Source organism: Anarhichas minor, unplaced genomic scaffold (assembly GCF_050575085.1).
Source record: "Anarhichas minor isolate MPS153535 unplaced genomic scaffold, ASM5057508v1 ptg000010l, whole genome shotgun sequence".
In the NCBI taxonomy this organism is placed as follows: domain Eukaryota; kingdom Metazoa; phylum Chordata; class Actinopteri; order Perciformes; family Anarhichadidae; genus Anarhichas; species Anarhichas minor.
Window position 1 is genome coordinate 6,231,653 of NW_027466456.1, and position 22,334 is coordinate 6,253,986.

Here is a 22,334-nt window from a genome sequence, read left to right on the forward strand (position 1 = left end):
ATCTACCTGCAAACAGAGAAGTGACGTATATTTACTAAACCAGAATCAGAATCCGGTTTTATTGTCAAGTCGGTTTTTCACATAGAAATTAATCTACTTAGGTGTTTTGGTGCATAACATAAACATGGTAAAAGAAAATTTAATTAAAAATAAAAGCAAATTTTGCAAAAATCAAGAAATGTCAATATAGAATGGAAAAAAATACAACAAAAATATCAAAAAATACTATTAAAATATGTACAATATATCTGAATTAAAATCAAAGAGCTGTGTAGCTTTTAGAAGTGGTAGTTTTGTGCATAATTGCCGAATAATATAATATGAAGTTAAAATATGTAGTAGCCTGCTATTTTTAAGTACTCGTTTACTTGGATATTTCTATTTTATGCTACTATATATTAATCTTCACTATACGTAATGGCAAATATTGTACTTTTTACTCCACTATACTTTTTTGACAGCGATAGTTATTGGTTACTTTTTGGATACATTTTTTACAAAATAAATCACTTTAATTATTATAAGGTTATAAAATACAATGCATTGCCAATAAGTAAACCAGTGGTTTCAAACATTTTTGACTTGAGACCTGTTTAAGAAAGGCAATAATACCCTAAAGTACCTAACTCTATATAAATAGATAAAACCAGCCTCTTCAAGCAGCTACTACAGTGAAATGCCAACACATTGTGTATAATTATATGTCACTCACAGCCAGAGGACATGTTTCTGTGGAACCTTAACTTTTGATACTTTATTTATATTTAGCTAATTATGTAGTTTTACTTAAGTAGGACCTTTGAATGCAGGAGTATTTTCACATTGTTGTATTAGTACTTTTACTTCAGTAAAATATCTGAGTATTTCTTCCACCACTGTCTGCAACACAGTGCTTGATGCAACATTTCGTGACTAAACGGCACCAACATTAGCTAAAGACTTTAAAGAAAGAATTTAAAAGGTATAATTCTACCTCAATATCAGATCTGTCTTCCTGCCAAAAAGAACGCTTAGTCAACAAACGAAACAGGTAACATCACAGATACTGTCAATATTTGAAGTGGCTCATGGTATCCAGGAAACCTATTACTAAACAGAAAGTCTCATATTTACTTTGTAATGTGACACATCAGATACATCAGCATGTAAAAGAAAAGAGAAACAATATCAATTTAAAATAAACAGAACACTTTCACAGTTGTTTTCTTACAGATCATCAGTCATTTAACCTCAGGGTATACGTGTACCTGCAACTATAATCAGCTGAATGTCTAAATATATTTCCTGGTGTTAATTGTACGTCTATATATTTGTCTCTTAAATAATTCTAAATATGTTAAGTTTGAAACTTTCTCAGCCACAGTGGCAGAGGGAGGAAGTATTCACTCGTATCAAAGGATCATTATTAGTGATTACATACCCTGTAAAAAAAAAGTATCTATTACAATATATTGTATTATACAAGCTTATCTGTAAACTCTTTATCTGTAAAGTACTATACCCGTCAAATAAATGTACAGTAATGCATTCAAACGTAAACTATTTCCCTCTGAAATGTAATGGAGTAGAAGTATAATACAGTAGAATGTAAATACTGAAGTCTCTCAGTATTTACATTACTCAAGTAAAGTTACTCCGGTTAATGGGTTCCCTCATTTGCATACGTGAATGTAGAATATCCTGTTTCGTTGGTTTCCTTTAGCTTAAGTGAGTAATCATTTGGTCCACATCCAGTAGAGCAGTGGCGCAGTGTAAAAATATGGTTACAAGTAAAAGTACCAAAGTACGAATACTAAAAGTGTCCCTTAAGTTTTGAAAGTAAAACAAGTCATTATGCAGACTGGTGCCTATCAGAGTACTATGTTATTATATGACCACACAGTTTATAGGTCGATCCAACATGGTCGCCAGAGAAATCCCTGGAATTCAAATTGGCCTCTCCAGATGCCAATCCCAAATTTAGACACCTAAGGTTTCTTACTAAATTGTGCTTGTATGGATTTATCTAAACTGGGACAAAAATCCATATGCAGTCTGCTATGTGCACGCCAACCAATATAGTTGCCACCCTCATACTGCATTCTACCCTGTGGGGCTCCCGAAGGGCCACAGTGGGAATTTTGTTTCTGAACTACTTTTGCATTCCTCTCATTCCCTACCAAAACTCAGGGAGGGCACATTTTTTTGTAAAGTAACGCAAAAAAAAAAAGGTTTGGTGATACAGAGTCCCCTGTGCAATTAAAAACACCTATAAAAACAGTTTGTCCCTGTAAAATATCTTCATTATAAGAAGGACAGCTCCTTTTTGAAGCCAGCTTGCTACCTCAACATTAGATCTATTTCTTTCAGTACTCACCACCCAGTACCTGTTTCCCCTTTTAATGAAGTTCCTATTGTGGACTGTGTTTTTATTTAATGTGTTTTAATATGTCCTGTTTGGATGAAACATCTTCTGTTTGAATATACCCTTTTTAACAGCAGATTCTGAAACCAAATCAAATTTCTGCCTTGTCCATGTAAAAGCATTTTCTATTCTGTATAAAATGTTCACAGTTACTAGTATAGCGGTCAAATCAAGGCAGTGGAGTAAAAGAATACGCTTCCCTCTCAAATGTCGTGAAGAAAAAGTATAAAGTAGCAGAAAATGGAAATAATCAAGTAAAGCAGGAGTACCTCAAAATTGGACCTACGTACAGGACAGTACATCTGCAGTAGAGAGTTGTTAACTAAGTGAATGCAGACGTGAAAACATTGATAAATTCACCGAACAGAAATTCCTCTTCTTTGTCAGTTAATAATGTATTATTCATCTTGTCCACATTTCAGCGTTATGACACTGGAGGCAAAGTATTTCCTCCTCGTTGTATCTGAAACCTTTAAGTGTGAACGAGCCGGCAGACAAAACTGTTGAGCGAAGTGACATCTTGTGGACACGTGATGTAGTCGCATGACTAGAGGTTCAATCCACCACGGAGGAATCTGGCAAAAATGTTGAAAAGTCCTAACATGAAAAATAAGCGTTGTGTGCGTTTGACCTGTTTCAGAGCCTCTTCCTTTCATTCTTCCAAGCAACAAGTGTCTGACATAAATGTCTGGGACTTACTTTAGGAGAAGGAATGAAGGAATCCAAATGAATGTATTGAGGCTCAAATCACATTCAAATCTTAAACATTTCAATAAAAAATAGATGAAGTTTTAAAATGTCTTGCCGTTTTATGGTTTAAACTCCCGAAGGTCAATATGCCAAAGATAATAAACTAAAAGAGCGAACAGCATCAGATATCAAAGAAGCCGTTCTTTGTAGGATCAGGAAGATCTTCAGCCATGACTCATGAGATCACAGCCTGACCTTCGCTTATCTCAGCCACCAGCCTTCATGAAGGATTTTATTCACTCACTTTGGACCATATCATTCACAAACACGTAAACAGTGTCATCTTTCTAGTTTTCCTTTCAATTCATTGGTTCAGGCGTCTGTGCACTTCCCTCAATTTAATTTTCTGAAATTAAGATATCTCCTCACATTATGTTAAAGTCTTCGTAGTCTAATGTTAAATAAAATTAACTCTACTTTGGGTATTTAAATGATTAAATGACTGTTGTATAGCCAGTGGTTCCCAACCTAAGGGGAGCCCACCAAGGGGTCACAAGACATATCTGAAGGGGTCGCAAGCTAATAAATGGGAATATTCTGCTACACATCTTTACATTCATTTTTTTTCCCAGTGGATTTTTGATGTAACTGCTCACAATTCAGATGTAGATGTTAAACAGATGCATAACGCTGCTGCACTTTAAAAGGGTCTCAAGCCCACAAAGGTTGTGAACCATTTATAGTGAACAATTAAGGAGCATTTGCAACTAAAAAGTGTACTTTAATTGAATTTGAATTGTGTTTTGTGGTTGACATTGAAAGGTAATCTCATGAGTAAGTTAAAAAGATGTTCTCAGGTTCATGCATTCTCTTAAACAAACATGCTTTGAAATCTTGAGTTTGAATGATCACTCTTGCTGAGCGACATGTTTGAATGCAGAAGCGACGTTGACGTGAAAGGTGCTCCATCACCTCCAGTGTGTCACAGTGTCAGATTAATAATTGATGGTCGTCTGTTTTCCCACAGCAGCCAGCGGGCAGAGGACAAAGTCTCCTCTCCTCGCGCTTCTTCTTCTTCTTCTTCTTCTTCTTCTTCCCACTGGCTGCCTGTAACGATGAGGACACGACACCTAAAGGAGCCGACCTCATCATATAAAGTGCTGTATCTCTTAAGAGATTCAGGTTGATCACCTCTGAAAATCGGGAGAACACGACGGATACCTAACTTCCTGTAACTGGAAGGAGGCAGCTATACTTTTCCTGTTACTATCCACGCCTACCTGTGTTCCCTTATTATTCTCTTATTCCTTGTTTTCTTCCTTTCTCTCCCTCTCTCTCCCTCTCATCCTCTCTGGATTTCTTGTTTTTTTCTAAACACCAATTTCATCTTGACTTATTGTCACTAAACACACCTTTGATGCTGGAGAATATAGAGCGTGAAACCCCTTACAAGTGGAAATAGACATTAACACATTACTACTATAACTACTATCTATAATACTGTAATAAGTATACAATAACACATTTTCTTTCATGGAAAAAAACACACACATACTTGATTTACTCTAATTCATATAAATAAATGATTCATACAAACTGACTTTCTAAGAATCAAATACAAACATTTATCATCAAAAACAATAGGGATATCTTATATCTTATGTGTCCTCAGCGCTTTATACACTCATGTAACTTGTTAATCACGTGTAGTGCATGTATTTATAAACGTACGATATAACAGTGACAAAAAGCCCTCCAGTCCACACACGCCTCCCTCTTGGTCTTTCACCTCACCTTGTTCCCATGGAAATGCAGAGCTCAGGTGATCTCAATATCTGAGATCATGAAAGCCTGGACCGACCGGTTCTGCTGGCTGAGACAAAAGATTGACACCCAAATAGCAGCCGAGGAGGAGCGACAAAATACCTGTTGTCTTCATCCCTGCTTCAAAAAACACCTGCAGGGTGATTAATAACCTGTTCTGATACACCCATGTGATCCCCACAGGCACTTTAAGTGTTTATTAATGAGACTTTGCTTTATTTACTAATATATTATAATATATATAAATTTATAACATATAAAGACTAAATGCTTTAGATGTTTGTTTGATATGTTTTATATTGTATAAAGTTGATTCTTTTGAATTAATATCAACTAGTAAAGTTCCCAAATGTACACTTGAGCACCAGAAAAATAATAAATAATATCAAAATGTTATGAAATCTGGCAATGTTGAGTTGAAACTATCCGCTTATGTAACAGATAATGACTCAGTGAAACTTCTGTCCCTGATTTCCCTCGAGCTCCCTTCAGCTGAAACATGAAGCAGTGGAGCCTCTGCAGCAGCTGAAACTTTATCCGCAGCGCAGCGAACTCATTAGACTGCTGTCAAAACAAACCTAATTGAAGCATTGCAACTTCCGGTGCAGGCTTTTCAAAATAAGGCTGTTTGACCAGGCACAACACCAAAGTAAGTAAATTAAACACCAAAATTAGACAGTTCTACAGAGATAATCACTTTATTTGAAAATATATATACTTGACAAAAGACATGAACAGAATAATAGATAAGACAAACCACAAAACCAGGAACTCAAGTCATGCAAAACTCGCTGTAGACATAAGCTAATACATCAAATTTGCTGTCAACACATGTAGTGGTTTCGGCTGTTCCAACAGCATTGTGTATTGTGTCATATCCATTCACGTCATGACAGACTCCTGACCAATTTACCGGTATTTGCTTGGGAACAATATAGCAGAGGAGTGGTCAGTATCAACAATGAATCACACACTGTCAGGGAATGACTATACTGTTGCACTATAGCTACAGTTGATTTAACTTCTTAAGCATGCTGCAGGTTTGGTCACATTTCAGTGATGTCATATAGCAGGTGTTTTTCCTGCATGAAAAAAAAATGCTGTGTAACAAGAAAAAGTAAATAGTTCAAAATGTCACTTATGTTAAAAGTATTGCAGTATTTTACACAAAATGTACTTTGAGTGAGAGTGTATAAAATGGCCTGTGAGGGTTATTGTTTACCTTTGATGTTAAAGTATATTTTGTTGCAAAAAGAGTATTGAGTAGCATAATAGTATTTACATTGTATTTAAGTATGCTTGTGTAAATGTAATGTCTTAGGCTAAACCACTACTTGTGGTTTATGTGAGGCTTTCAACTACATTCCATTTTTTAGTTTACAATTAGCAAAACGCAGAAATGTACTCCGTCTCATAATAAAAATGTCTCTTTTACGCATAATGTCTAAGAACTACGTTTAATAGCAACAACGTGCTCTTATTTTATAGGCCCAACCGTCTGACTTCCGGTGTTGCCGCGGTTGATTGCCGCTCTCTTGCCGCGTCCTCGTCGCCCACAGCGCATTCCTGTTACAGTGTTTCCAGCAGACCACGGAGGCTGCACATTCCTCTGTAGGCGCGGTGGACTTTCCCGAGCGGCAGGTTGTTTCGCGTGGGCAAAAAAAAAGAAAAAAGAAACAGTTTTATCAGCCGTAACAGCGGGCCAATGAACGCTGCTCGCGCGCCTCCGCGACAGTAGCTGTTAGCCGCAGGTGGAAGTGGACTGAGGGGACACGGTGGGACATGGACCGCGAGGAACAACCAGAGCGTCAACCTGCCCGACTACAGGGAGTGTGACGGACTGATTTGGAGGTTAGACGCTTCATTGTAACTTCCAAAACTCCTCTTGAACTAACTTGTTGCAGCAGTAGTTTATTTAAAACGCACTCAACCAGGTGACTTTTTTTTCTCCAAAGGTGGCTTTATAACTCCTTTTTAAAGTTAACCTCTGACTTGTTTACATTGGCGCAGATTACTTTCAGCAGTGTCAAAGTAAGATTTCCGGGGTGTCTGTGTGCGTGTTAGAATAAGTCCCGACAGGTCTAATGAGTTAACAAGACAGTAAAAACGAAAAGACATCAAATGGACTTGACGAGGAGTTTACGACCAGTCCTTATCGGCTCATTACACGCAGGCTGATTATTCATTAACAGTTTTCATTTCAGTGGTTTTTGACCATGGCGGGCTGCTGGCACTGGTGCCACCGCCGGTGTGTGTGCTGCCTGTCCGAGGAGGAGAAGACAAACATCGCTGTGGACAATGAGATCAAGAGGATCCTCAAGCAGCAGAAGAAGAAGGAGAGGAAGGAAATCAAAATCCTCCTGCTGGGTCAGTGATTGCACACAGAGCACCTTTGTTCACCTTTTAAGTCAGTGATGGCAGTGTGAGGCCTAATAAAAACAAGACAAAAGAAATAAAATAAATCTGTGATAACGGATAGATTTATTATACAAATACAATATAGGCCATTATAAAGGAACGCCCGCCATGGAAATGAAAACTGCTTGGCCTGTTTGGTAGCCCAGAGATAAAGCTATGTGTCACTGTGTGAGTATGCAAAGGATGGTCCAGATTGGGATCGGTTGTACCTGCAAACCACAGAAACCTACAAGCCTACTCTACAGCTGGTTGGATGACTTTTTGATGGAGGGGCAGTGTAGAAATTGGGTAGAGAGAGAAAGCTAGAGAGAGAGGGAGGGGTGAGACGTGCCACAAAGGTCCCAAAATCTAACCTGGGACATTACAGTTATGGTCTGTGCTGTTACAACTTAGCTACCAAGGCGCCTCCTTGCTTAATGTTTCAATGGAGTCGGACAGGTACATCGGTAGCTGACGCACCAACATTGATACTGATATCAGATATCGGGCCCATAATGACTCAAACAGCTGGATCACGTATCGGTGACAATAGGGCCGATCTATTCAATGAGATCCTATGTTTATATACTTTGTACTTTGTATACTGGAATTTAACTTCCTGTGTAAGTGTTGACCAATTTGTTGGCTGATATATATATATATATCCATGCAGTCTTATTTTTTGGCAATACGGACAAAATGTATATCCTAATAATCTCAATATTGATGTGGAACAAAAGTATCCAAATCACGTGTTAAAAGTTCAGCTGATGTTCATCACATTGAATAAAATTATTTTTTGAGCGTTATAATGAAACATCCAGTGAAGCAGAGCTGCAGTCTACGCTTATATTTATTATTGATTGATCTGATGATTATTTTTATATTTGTGTCGAAACAAAAGACCCAAAAGTTCAAAGTTATTCAATTTACAATGCAATAAAACACAGAAAAGATAGCAAATACTCACATTTAAAAAGTGAATATTTGGCTTTTTAGTTTTACTGATGAATGACTAAGGATGAATCAATTATCACAAGTGTTGATGTGTTTTCTTTCGATTGTCTAATCGATTTATTGAACCACAACATCTTGATTTGACAAGTGTGCAGCTGGTTTCCTGCAGTGTTTTGTTTTATTGTGAAGGTGCAGTGTGACCTCTCCTGAAAATAAAAGAACACTGCCGCCTCCATTGGGCCGGGGGGGGGGGGGTTTACCACCTCCGGTAAATTTCCTGGGGGAAACCCTGCCATGATATGGAGGGACAGTAAACAATAACATTGATTCGTTGCCCAGCCTTATTTCCTGCATCACTGCGTAGAATGACAGGAAGCGACCGCTTGTGTACGGGAACAGGACTGTCAATAGAACTATTTTCTTTCAGCGCTGTTCGGTTGGAGGATTAGATGCTATTCTTCTTAAAGCAGCTTTGAGAAGTGACAGGACAGCGTTCGGCGGAATAAGAAGAGTTTCAGTTTCCTCTTGCAAATGGCTGATTGATTGATAGACATCTCTAAACAACAACTAAATCACTGTTGCTCTGCAACCTGTCTCCATGTGGAGCAACACACAAATAATACACAAACTGACAACTGGTTAAGAGACACAGAAATATGGATAAAATAAAGGAAGCTGTAAAGTGTCAATACAATAATCATTAAAATGAGGCAATCAAAGAAGATGAGTCAAGTTTTTTATCTCAGACATTATTTGACTCGGAGGCTGAAAATCAAGAGCAAAGAGAAACATTGCATCTTTTAGAGTGACGTCCGGTTCAACAGCATCCTTCAGTCACCTTGTTCTTCTGTTGTGGTTTACTGGTCGTTATCTTTTCATCCCTTAACTGCAGACGTAGCTGAGAAACGGCGATGTAATAACTCACAGTATTGGCTCGTTGAAATTCAGCTACTGACAACTTGGATTTTAACGCTACTGTTCTTTTCTAAAGCCGCACATCTATTTACTTCAATTTGACAAAACCCTCTTTTTGACTCGTCATAGCAGCAAACACCAATGGTCTTAATCGTTATTGTTATTAATTAATGAATGAACACTTTTTGCTTCTCATGTTTTCAAATCTAATAATGTCTATCGTTAGCGCTGTTGGTCCCGTTAGCAGTGTTGGCACCTTTAACGCTGTTGGTCCCGTTAGCGGTGTTGGTCCCGTTAGTGCTGTTGGAACCTTTAACGCTGTTGGTCCCGTTAGCGCTGTTGGAACCGTTAGCGCTGTTGGTCCCGTTAGCGCTGTTGGCACCTTTAACGCTGTTGGTCCCGTTAGCGGTGTTGGCACCTTTAACGCTGTTGGTCCCGTTAGCGGTGTTGGCACCTTTAGCGCTGTTGGTCCCGTTAGCGCTGTTGGCACCTTTAACGCTGTTGGTACCGTTACGGTGTTGAAATGGTTAGCGCCGTTGGTCCCGTTAGCGCTGTTAGAACCTTTAACGCTGTTGGCACCGTTAGCGGTGTTGGCACCGTTACGGTGTTGAAACGGTTAGCGCTGTTGGTTCCATTAGCGCTGTTGGCACCGTTAGCGCTGTTGGACCCATAAGCGCTGTTAGCACCGTTAGATGCTAGCCGAGAGCCAATCTCGTGTATAGCACCTTTAAGGTTGAATCCTTCTTCTGGCTACATTAAAGCTGCATTATTTTATTTTTTTCGCCACTTGGGCCATGTGACAGACTATAGACACAACATTGGCCTCATGAAGTTAATCTTTTACACATCCAGCAGACGCAGAGCATCAGTGACATCGATTTTGAGTCTTGTTTCTGGCGACCAGGTTGGATTCTCCTTTTAGCTCTGTTTTGGTCTCACCAACTTCTGATATCAGGCACTTTAGCTGCCAAATGCTCCACTATGTCCACCTGCTAGCTGTTAACTTGGTCTGCAGTTCGGTGCTGAGCTGAATCTAGTTAGTCTATCAGACCGTTTAAAAACTGGAAGCTAAACTCAGGGGAAATGTTTAAAGCTCCTCTAACATTTCCTCATTCCAGGAATGAGGAAGAGTGCCCACCAGATCCAACTTCTGACAAGTTTCAGTGTCCTTTTCAGCGACTATTTTTAAATCACATTTATCTGTTTCAGTTTCTTCAACCAATTCCACAGTCACACCTTCAGTTCACCTGACCTGTGTGTCTTTGAGCTGTGGGAGGAAGCTGGGAAACATGGAGGAAACCCATAAAGACACAAGCAGAGCATAAATAAACAGAGGCCCAAATAAACACCTCTGAGCTGCCCTGATGACAGAATTGTAATAATATTTGTTTTGGTCGTTATCATATTCTCAGGTACCGGTGAGAGCGGGAAAACTACCTTCATCAGACAGATGAGGATCATCCACGGACGAGGCTTCTCAGAGGAGGAGAGGAGGAGCTTTTCTAAATGCATCTACCAGAACATTCTCACAGCCATGAAGGCCATGACGGGAGCCATGGCCACTCTCAAAATCCCCTACTTCAACCCCAAGAACGAGGTACGAGGCGGGACCGCGAAACGGTTACCCCACAGGTTGAAACTGTTAGCTCTGTCACCACTGGAGCTGTTGTTCGCGCTGTTAGCGCTGTTAGCTTCTAGGCTCAGACATCCCTGTGTTCAGAGTCGTGTGCAGGCAAACCGATGTGTATGCGTTGTAGCTGTGTGCTGTAGTGTGCCAATCACATGTCGCATTTAATCGAAGAACACTTGCGGTAATTGGCTGTGAGCAAAACCATACAAAAAGTCTTTTTTTTTTGGTGGATCTGAGCACAAAAAGGGTCGATTGCAGGTATCGTTAGACGGGAGAAGTTTCGATACCTTCTGGTACCGGGTTATTTCGGTTGATACCTTCAAAGATACCGATACCCAGCCCTTACCTCAACACACATGAACACAAACACACTCACTTACTCACAAACAAGCATACGTCAGCACAGGTGTGCAGGCGTCAGGGTAAGTGCCCTCACTGGAGTCCTGAGATTGTGCCCACATTAAACAAGAGGGCACAGAAACACACACAGCATGTTGTAGTCTATAAGAAGAAGCAGGCAGTGTCACCATGAACACCGAAAGAGTTTTGTAAGACGTCACAAATACGGCACTGCACAAACTTTTGTGTACCGATCTCTCGCTGTCTTTCAGATCTACGGCAAGTGGCTGCAGGACGTAAACACAGTGCAGATCAGCCAGCTGGAGCGCGGCTACGTTGACGCAGTCCGCCGCCTCTGGGCAGATTCGGGCATCCGGGTCTGTTACAGCCGGCGCTGCGAGTACCAGCTCCTGGACTCCACAGAGTAGTAAGTAGCTGTGGCTTATCGAAACTGACATCTTCTGGTTGGCTGACCAAAAAATCAGAACACGGATATTTAAGTTCGGAGGATAGAAGACAGAAAATTGTCGCTTTTCAGAACCAGTTTATGTCACAACAGTCACAGAAGTAGTTGTTGACAATAGTTTGTCAATTGTCTAAAACTGTCTGCGTGACTAGCTTGCTCTAGGAATAAGACCTTTGAACACAAGCAGCAACATGTACACATGCTATCATTCTGATATCAAAGAGATGTCACATTAATGTGGCCACATCTGACCTTTGTACCAAAACTCACAAGTGGACAAAAAAAAAAAAAACTGTCCGTCTAGAAAAGTTGTCTTAAGCTTCTGTTTTTCTAACTGGTGAGTTTAAGGAGGGCGGGAGAAGCCGTGTGTACTTATTAGTTTCCATTTTTTCAGTCTTTTTTCATACTCAGTTGTAGTTTTCTTTTACGTTTGTGATTTCAAACAAACAATCTTTTTATTATCTTAAAAGTCGGACGGGTTTTTTTCTTGACTTGAGCCTCATTTTGTTTTTTGCCTTCGTTTCAGCAACCAGAACTAGTTTATAGTTATTTTGTACTGAGACCACTGGAGGGGGCTAGTTCTTCACACACCGTACTGCATACGGCCATGTTCAAACCACCTGTTGATCAAAGAGTATTTGAGGAAGCAAACTGATTAGGAAAACGTGAATAAAGTCACCGACCAGAGTCTTTGTAATCAAGGTGAAAAGAGTGAACATACAGTAGATATGAGCCTCACGCTCAAAGTATCTGATGTGTCACCGAACAAAAGGCTCAGCCTGCCTCTGGTTTTCTCTCTTCTATTGCTGTCCTGTCCTGTGTTTACCCAGCAGCTCAATCATCACCATGTGTATGATAAGAGACGGGCAGTAGCTAATGACAGCTTGTATCAACACCGGCCATAAAGCCGCCGTCTGTACACAGGGTGATATGGACTCACTCCACTCCCTTCTTGTATTTTTAATCACTGTTTTTATATATATATATATATATATATATATATACCATCGTACATCTTGTGTCACTTCAGTTTGTTTAACACGGTCGAGGCTGGATTTGGTGTAAACAGAGACATTATGTTTCACTAGAGGTCCCCTGTTGTGTCAAACAGACTCTTCTCTTGTTTCTCCTCCACCTCCAGCTACATGAGCAACCTGGACCGCATCTCCGCCCCGGACTACATCCCCACAGAACAGGACGTTCTGCGAGTTCGATTCCCCACCACGGGCATCCACGACTACTCGTTCACCATCAAGAACATCACACTAAGGTGGCCGGTCTTCAGATTACCAACCTGTCAGACAGACAGACGAATCCAATACTGACGCTATTCACTGCACGGTGGGAAAAGAAAAGGAAAAAAAGAGGCTTTGTCTGCTCATGCCTGTTTGGATGCAACAGGATCATATTTCTGATTGAGTCTGTACAAAGCCCCTGCCGGGAAGCGGGGTGTCGCTCTCAGGGTTTATTTATAACACGTTTCTTTCACACGGTGTTCCTCCGAAGTTAACTTTGGAGGAACACCGTGTTCCCAAATGAAATGACACCTGCTCTTAAATCAGGAGGTATATAGCTCAGAATCAAAATAACCTAACCCTGAAGAAAAGCTTAGACTTGGTTGGACGAATCACGGATGAAGCCGTTATTACCGTGTCGTGCACGCAGCTATGCCCAGTCTGCACACTGGCGAGACACCACAAAGTCATGAAAGCCAGATTGAGCATTTATGTTTAAACAAACACTACAAAAAGAGTACAAATAGGAAGAATACCACCTTGAAAAATCGCAACAATCAAATTTTCAGATCTTGTTTGTCTACAACAAGGTGAATAAATCACTGACAAAAATCTGACTTCCAATGTTGATTTTAGCGTGTTTCTGTCCATATCAGGTCAACAGCGTGGACATCACAGCAATTTAAAGTGGAAACAGACAACTTCCCTCCTCCTCCCTCGCCTAATTGTTTCCAAGTGGTGTTATTGACGCAAAGACAACTGGATCGCTTTCCGTTTTTTCTTTTACAGCCCAACAACACGGGCCATTTCTGCTTACATTAGATACTCTTTAGTTACTGGGGAAAGCTACCGATAGCTACCGAGGTAAACAAAAGCGCTATCCTCTTCCTGCAATGGGTGACACACTTGCTTTGTGCTATAACAAATGGCAGACAGAATTGCAGAGTGAAAGTGAGGCTCATAGGGAAGCAATCCAAACGCAGGGTTGTCATTCTACAGCCATTACATTCTGCAGAACCAAGTACAGAACCAAAACAACAGAAAATGTGTCAGTCTAAATACTTGGTGACTGCTCTGCATTTACGTTGATTTGAACAGAATTAGCACCGATGATTCCTTGTCGGAGGATTCAAACTGTACTCTTCCTGACATCTTCTCCTCCGTTCCCGGACAGGATTGTAGACGTGGGCGGTCAGAAGTCGGAGCGTCGGAAGTGGATCCACTGTTTCGAAAACGTCACCTCGCTCATCTTCCTGGCCTCCCTCAGCGAGTACGACCAGGTCCTGGAGGAGAGAGAGACCATCGTAAGATCACTGAGAAACTATCAGAAGCAACCTCATCTGAAACTACACTCAAAATAACAGAAGCAACCTATCAGGACTAAGATCCTTTACTGAAGTAAAAGTAGTTCTACCAGAATACTCCATTATAAAAGTCTTTATTCATCATTATGCAGAGGAGAGCCCAATGTTTGTATGCACACAGTATAGTATTGCAGAGCTGCAACAAATATTAAAAATGAGTAAGCAACCATTAGATATTCAAATATTCTTTGATTTAAACACACTAATTGATTATTAAAATAATTGTTAGTTGCAGACCTATATCATTGGATTATTATTACTGCAGCATTAACAAATACAGACTTTTAACAATGTAATTAGTCGAAGTGGAGAGACTTCTAACCACTTTATAAACAGTTTGGTAGCTTTCATCTTTAATATTTCAACTGATTGGAGGCTTTGAATTAAAAATCTGAATCTTAAAATGAACTAGTAACTACAGCTGTTATACAAATATAGCAAATATAATGTAATCTATTTACCTCTGAGATGTAGTAGTACATCCATCCATCTTCTCTTCTGTGTCTCATCCGAACCTTTTGTCACTGCAGTCATTTCCTCCGTCCACCAGCAGGTTTCACTCTCGCACAAGAGAACGCTCTCTCCCCTCTCTCGCCTCAGCCCCCCCCCCCCCACACACACTCAGTCACTAAGCTGTTTATCTGTCTTTTTAGACTGCCAACACATTCATTAACCTCTACAGAGGCCCATGTGCTCCAGACCCCCCTCTCTCTCTTTAAAGGACTGCTTCCTCTGCTTCAGACATCCAGATCCCCCCCCCCCCCCCCCCCCCACACACACACACACACCTGTATGTTAAGCTAAAGCACAGAGTGCTGTATCTGACTCTGTCTCCATCTTCAGAACCGTATGCATGAGAGTCTGGCTTTGTTCTACACCACCATCCATTCTCCTTGGTTCTTCAACACCTCCATCATCCTCTTCCTCAACAAGACTGACATCCTGGCAGACAAAGTCCAGACCTCTGACCTGCAGAAATACTTCCCCAGCTTCACAGGTAAGCAGAGGGTGCCTGTGTTTGTTTGTTTGTTAATAGTGAGGTTACATGGTACTGACGGCCACCACTTTCCAGACTGAAATATTACATATTGACATTTTGTAAAGACACTTCGTGAATTAATCATCATACGAATGAGTTTTCCTCTTGTGCCATCATGAGATTTACTTTTTTTAACTATGGATTGCATGACGTTCAGCCCCCCCCGTGATGAATTGTAATAACTTTGGTGATCCCTTAACTTTTCTTCAAGCTCAAAAAGCAGGTGAAATGTTATATTGTCCAATACTTTGGTTTATGACCAACTCTTTGTAAAACGAATGTACGATGAGAGTAATGTGTAACCGGAGTCAAATTCCATGTAAATGGCCATGTATGCGCACGCATACATGGCCATTGGCCATGGCCAATAAAGCTGATTCTGATTCTGATAATGACAATCCCTTATGCCTCAGCTGTACTAATTAGCAAATGTTAGCATGCTAACACGCTAAACTAAGGCCATGATCAGACACAGTGCGTTTTAGCAGCTGATTTGTGTAATTGTTTTCAATGAGAGTGAAGCGTTTTGAGCGCCGCTTTTGCGTTTCTCCGCTCTATGCGCCTTGCGTTTGGCATTAGCGCCTTGAGTTAAAGAAAAATCAAATCCGAGTGGAAGTTGCCGTTTTTTTACTTATTGTGGTTACTTTGGCTGGATACCCGCCACCCAACAACAGTTTCCTAATGTCACTAACGTCTTCATACAAAGGCAGCATTGGGTTTCATACAGGCTCCCCTCTGACTTTAACTTTATTTTTAGGTTTATTTCGTAACATCTGCCCTGAGACTACAGATGAAAAATAGCCTCTTGGCTAACTCTGGCGCATTTACAGCAATGTTGTATTAAAGTGCACTGTCCCGTATCAAATAAACCAATAAAAAAAAATCCATCGCAGTAAAGTGAAGCAGAATTGAATCTTAATCTAGTTAAATCTAAAATCGAAATCCTGAAGAAGTTTGTAGGGTGGCATCATAGTCGCTATGGAGATAGTGACGCGCTTAATGGATGTGCTCCAGTAAATTCCGACCAGGATGGAAAAACCTTTATTTCCATTTTGAGTATTAATTTTAAGAGCTATAAATACGACGGTTGCAATGTTGTTTTCCTCCTCTGACCAATTTGCTTTGGGCATGCAGCTCCCTCATCACATCCTGCTGCACCCACTACAATAATGTGTCATTGAAAAATAAATAAAAAATGTACTTTGCCCAGTGATTTGAGCCGCAGTGTGTCCCTGACTCTGAACGCTCCATCGCTGTCCTGGTGTCAGCATAACATCCTTACATCTTTTTTAGCTAACGCTATTTCTTTCTTTCTCTTTGCACACACACACACACACACACACACACACACGGTTGCAAATGAGTCACTTCCAGGTACTTGGTGTGCTTAATGATGTGGCTGCAGCCTGTAGGTCTGCTGGTGTGCCCTAACAGTCCCCCCCTCCCCACGACCCCCCTCCCTCCACCCTCTGTTACTCATGGCAACCCAGACCAATACCGAGCTTCACACAAGCCCTGCACCCCCCCCCCCCCAACCAACCAGTGTAAATGTGTGAGAGGTGTGTATGTGTGCAGGGTGGGAATTAGGGACTTCAAGTGATTGTGTGTGTGTGTGTGTGTGTGTGTGTGTGTGTGTGTGTGTGTGTGTGTGTGTGTGTGTGTGTGTGTGTGTGTGTGTGTGTGTGTGTGTGTGTGTGTGTGTGTGTGTGTGTGTGTGTGTGTGTGTGTGTGTGTGTGTGTGTGCAGTACGACCACTGTGTTTTACCATCAGTGATAAAATAGTGACTCACACAGGGTCAAGCTACTTGATGTCAATTCAACGTTAACAACAACTGTGAGCCGTTCGTACCTCTGGCTGCTAATGCTGCCGTGTTCCTGTGTGGCCCTCCTAACCACTGCTGTAACCACATGTGAAGGCTGCTGTAGTCCTACAAAACGTTAACACGGAGAGAGGCTCGGTGGGTTGGACCAGAGCTGAATTGATTTGTCAATTAAACGATTATTCTGGTGACGCAGAAGTCATTTATCAAGTAAAAAAAAAACCCACAAACAATCACTGCTTACAGCTTTTTATGTTTAATTTAGAGCTGCAACCAATGATTATTTTAATTTGATTGTCTATCTATTTCCTCGATTAATAAATTATGCATTTTGATTATAATAATGAAATATGGAAATAGTTCCCACAGCCCAAGGTAATCTATTACAATAGCTTTTCATTCCACCATCAGTTCAAAACCCCAAAAATGTCCAGTTTACCATCAAATATGACAAAGTTGTTTGTCTTTAGTCGAACAAAAAAGCCACTTTGAAGACATCACTGTGAGCCATAGGAACTTTTGATTGCCACAATTTTTTACATTTTACATTAAAGAGATTCATTGAAAGAATGATGGACTTAACCGAAAAATTCGTATTAGTTAGTTAGCCCCTTAATAAATGGGATCTCCCTGTTCTGGCTCTCACTGCCTTTATGTGATGATGTTTTTGTCTAGCAGTCTTTTTTTCAGTTCTTCAGCTTTCGCCTTTACGTCATCACAACATCCTGATGACATGACAGAGGTAGTTATCAATGTAATAACCATTTACAGAAATAATAAACAAGAAAACTCGCTAAAATGACCGTCAGCCCCAACAATCGATTTCCGGTCCTGTAATCATCCTGTCATTCAATTTGCAGTTGTGCGCTCTAACTGCTCTTTATCTAACAAAATGACTCCGGCTGGGAAATCATAAAGCAAAACTTTGTGATGACCTTTTCTTTTGTCCCAAGATTGTTAAGAATTTAGAGAATGAAGAAGGATTGTGTTTCTGTATTCTAGCAATTTAGTATTCTGGCAATTTAGTTTGATAATGTTGCATTGCAACCTAAATTCATCTGTTATGCTGTGTTCACACCAAACGCGGCGCGAATTATTCGCGCGACAAGATTACATACAAAGTCTATGCACAGACACGATGAGACTGGAGTGACGCAAATTTGCGATGGCGCGGCGCGTTGGGCCAAAACGCCCCAAACACGTGAGTTGAAATTTTTCAACTTCGTACTAAGCAGAAATCAAGGTTATTTTTTCCCTGGTTGATGGCGGACAGTTGAACAGCTTCCAGGGCGATAAGCCACGCCCCCTCTCCGGCGCGTCCAGCGCTATTCACGCAAATGAACACAAATAGTCCCCGGCGAGACTGGCGAATCGCATCATTCGCGGCGCGTTTGGTGTGAACACGGCATTACTGTCCTTCTCGTCTCTGTTAACAGGTAAGACGCGTGACCCCGAGGACGCCAAGAACTACATACGCAAGCAGTACGAGCAGCAGGCCGCCAACCGCGACAAAAGGGACGAGTGGAAGACTCTGTACCCACACTTCACCTGCGCTACAGACACCAACAACATCCGCAGGGTCTTCAGCGACGTCAAGGACACGGTTCTGCTCAAGTCTCTCAGGGACTACGGGGTTATCTGAAACTTTTCACACGGACACGGACGTGGAGAACAGGAGGAAGACGGTGGTCCTTGACCCTGCCTGCACTATTCACTTCCACTTCCTCTTTTTCTATGATTTTGTTTTCTGAGGCAACAATCAGACCATCGTCCGTCCGCCATGCTTCTGTCCACCCCTCATCCTCCTGATCGTCTTCTCTTATCGAGTCTTAATGAAGAAGGGAAGGTGGAGAACAAAAAGGCCAAGTTTGTACTCATCTCTCACCTTCACCACCCCCACTCTCGCCTCCTCTTCCTCTCGAGTAGAAAACGTGAAGACGTTTAGGGAGATTGGAAGAGACAACTAGACTTCTGATCAGGGAGCGAGGAACCATTAACCCCCCCCACCTTGTTGAGTGTTTGGTTGATGCAGTGACTGAATTGAACCATAATTGAAGCAGAAGCAGAGATGCTATCAAGTACTGTGCTGCCATTAACGGAGTAATGACTTTTACAATTGGAGATGGGGCCATGCTTGGGTACACCAACCTGCCACTCACATTTCTAACGCTTTTCTTTTTGGGTCCACCAGGTACAAACATTGTAAACACAAAAACAGTTTCTATTGTGTAACATAAATAGCAATACACGAGGTACAATCCACTGCTCCATTTATTATCAGACATCCTGAATTGGGGTATTTTCTCTCCGCGATTAACGTCACCACAGTCTTCGTCAGAGAGCCAAAATCCTTATTGACTACAGTTATCTCACACTGGCAGTACTGCTATCTGTTCGGCACCGTCTCCACCAATTATTATGTGCAGAAAGATTGAGTGACCAGCATCTTTGGCGTCGATACCTTGTGTGATAACATCCTTTAGGTTCACCTCCAGTAGGCTGAACAACAGGTGAGTCTTCAATCAGTACAAACAGTGAGTGAAAATCAAATGATTCAACAACTGGATACTTCTGGCCTCTGTTCAAGAGTTTTGCAGAAAGAGCACAATTCCATCCATTTTTTTTTTTTTTAATGCAATTTTCTAATTCAAACGTAAACTGTAAACTGTTTTTGGTCGGTGGATCCACCTGTTGTTGGTGTGCGTCAGTTTCATTGCAGAGCAACAGATTAGTTCACCGTCTCAAAGCTAATTATCCGTGTTGTCTTACCGGTACGAGGGGAAAGATAAGCTCATGAAGGAGGAGGTTTGAATGGTTTATGTTCAAAACACTGGAGATAAAAGTACTTTAAAGCAGCTATAGTCAACATTTTTAGATTAACAGTGGATACTTGTGTGACTGTTAGCTCTACGGAGCGTTAGCATCTTTCAGCCTGCAACTTTAGTCTGTGTTCTGGTTTACTCTCGCCGCTCTCATACTGTTGTTTACCGACGCAACAGGCAGCTGTTTTGAGCAAAAAAGTTTGGATTAAATCTCTGTATGCTACCTGCCCAGCGTGAAGCATCAGACAGACACAGTGAGCGACTCGCTGGTGAACACAGTGGAGCATTTAGCAGCTAAAGAGACAGATGTTTCTCTCAGGAGTTGGTGGAGAACAAAAACAGAGGGTGAATATTGGACTTCCATTCACCAACTAAATGAATGCTTATGTTTCACCATAACTGCTGTTTGCTAGGTTCTCCATATACAAATTACAAGGTGTCAATGTTGGGACTCAAAATATCAGCTAAAGCTGGTTCTAGAGCTTAAAAGTCTATTTTTCAGAGTGTCAAATATACGAATGGTCACAGTATCTGAAATGAACCTGCTTTGTACGTTTCAACATTCAGTCTCCATAAAGCAATAAAGCCAACAGCGGATTATGCAACCCTCAAAGCAATAATGCACAACAGTGAAATCAATGCCATGAACTTGAGCACAAATCACAGACGGAGGCTGACAAGCTTTAAAATGTCACGAGTGAAAGAACTGAGAAAACAGCTCGATTCACACGACGAGTTCAAACCAACGATGGTGAAAAAAAAAAAAACATCCAACGGGCGATCTGCTGAGTAAAGAGTAAATAATATTAACATGAACTCTAGGCACATCCTAGATTTCGGCTGCTGTTTTGTTCATTGTATATAGACTGTTTTGATCTCCACACTGTACATTTACTGATGACTACTTTGGATTGAGTTTTGACTGCTGTATTTTTTTAATACTGTTTACCAAACTGATCGTCTAGAGGACTACTTTTTGGCATCGGGAAACCTCCTCTCATAGGGTGACAAGTGAATTATTTTGTGTTGACTCAGGTGGAGGAAGTGGGCAATTGTTTTGTTTTCTAGTGAATATTAAAAATAAACTTTTGAAACACACCCCTCTGCTTCCCTTTGTTTGTCTCCTCTGGCAGACATGGACAGAGAGTGTCTCCTTGTGTGTCTGTGTGGTGCGTTTTCTCTGTCACCAACACTAAGATGGTCTCACAGGCTGCCATCACACGCTCGCTGTGACTCGCAGTTTGCAAATAAAACAATTGGGATTTGCATAGGATTGACACATGGGGTTTTTTGTCACGCCGTACTCATTTCAGAACATGGTGTCACATCCATTAAAGGGGAAAACTTTCACCATGTTCGGAGTCTGAAAATGTAGACAGTTGAGGGTAGTCCAGGCTTTACACAGTTGTTTACGTAAGCTGTCTTATTCCTCCACCCTGCTTGCAGAGGCAAAGTAGTTCCCCATAAGAGAGTGACAACTGGCTTTTTAGTTTTCTTCGAGCGCGAATCCACTGACAGCAAAAGAGCACGTCGCGTGACACACGTTTACATAACAAATATTATACAGATAGACAGATAGTGAAGCATGTCCCCGAGTAATTTCACTGTAACACACACACACACACTGTGGCTGGTAGTGGCTGTCAGAGCACCGCACCACGGGAGTGTGAGAGTGTGATCCTGTGGCCCTGGTGACTGTCAATCTCATCCAGACGACTTGACATTCTCAAGAGTGTGTGCAAAAAAGAAGTACAGGGATGTGTGTGTGTGTGCATACGTAATCCTCCCAGACAGTGACCGGGCTATGGCAGTCCTACTGCCTCAGTCTAACAGCTTTGTCTGCAGTTGAAGGTGCCTTGTTATTTAATGGTTACTTTCACTCCACTATATTTACAACATTAGCATTGGCAACTTCCTGCTGTTTAAAATCTAAATGTAGCAGTTATTCTGCTCTCGCTTTGTACAGGAAAGCTTAGCAGATAGCTAGTAGATCCATGAAATAAAGACCCAGGAATCCGTAGTAGAGTGCAGGGCTTTTAGTGAGAATTATTTGTAAAACTGGAAACATAGCATGAAATATGGCCAAATATGGTCATTAACATGAGACTTGCCTGACTAGTTAGCGTCTAAGCTAATATTAACATTGATGTTAGTAGAGAAATGCTGATGGCGATTAGCATATATTACTACAACACAAACGTTATCCTAAAACAGCAAATATCATAGTAGATATGGACATGCTACAAACAGAAATACTTACAGACAGTAACCGCAGCATGTCCTCTCAGTAGAGTCAGAAACAAAGAAGAAACTAACTACGGCAAGAGAGGAGGGATAAATATAAGAACAGAAATGCAATAACATTCTACACCACTTGGTGTCTCTGATGCAACACAGAAATGTGGGGGCAGAACACCAATCACTAGGACACA

At 41.1% G+C, this 22,334-nt stretch overlaps 1 protein-coding gene across 1 annotated transcript; it reads left to right on the forward strand.

Moving 5' to 3' along the window:
• Positions 1-4,721: 4,721 nt before the first annotated feature.
• LOC142946504 (guanine nucleotide-binding protein subunit alpha-14-like) lies at positions 4,722-20,994 on the forward strand. Its single transcript, XM_076087846.1, has 9 exons — positions 4,722-5,567; positions 6,407-6,769; positions 7,111-7,285; positions 10,600-10,784; positions 11,429-11,583; positions 12,764-12,892; positions 14,032-14,161; positions 15,065-15,218; positions 18,517-20,994. The coding sequence occupies exons 3-9, from the start codon at positions 7,135-7,137 to the stop codon at positions 18,720-18,722; spliced, it is 1,110 nt and encodes a 369-aa protein (XP_075943961.1). The 5' UTR covers positions 4,722-5,567; positions 6,407-6,769; positions 7,111-7,134; the 3' UTR covers positions 18,723-20,994.
• Positions 20,995-22,334: the final 1,340 nt, after the last annotated feature.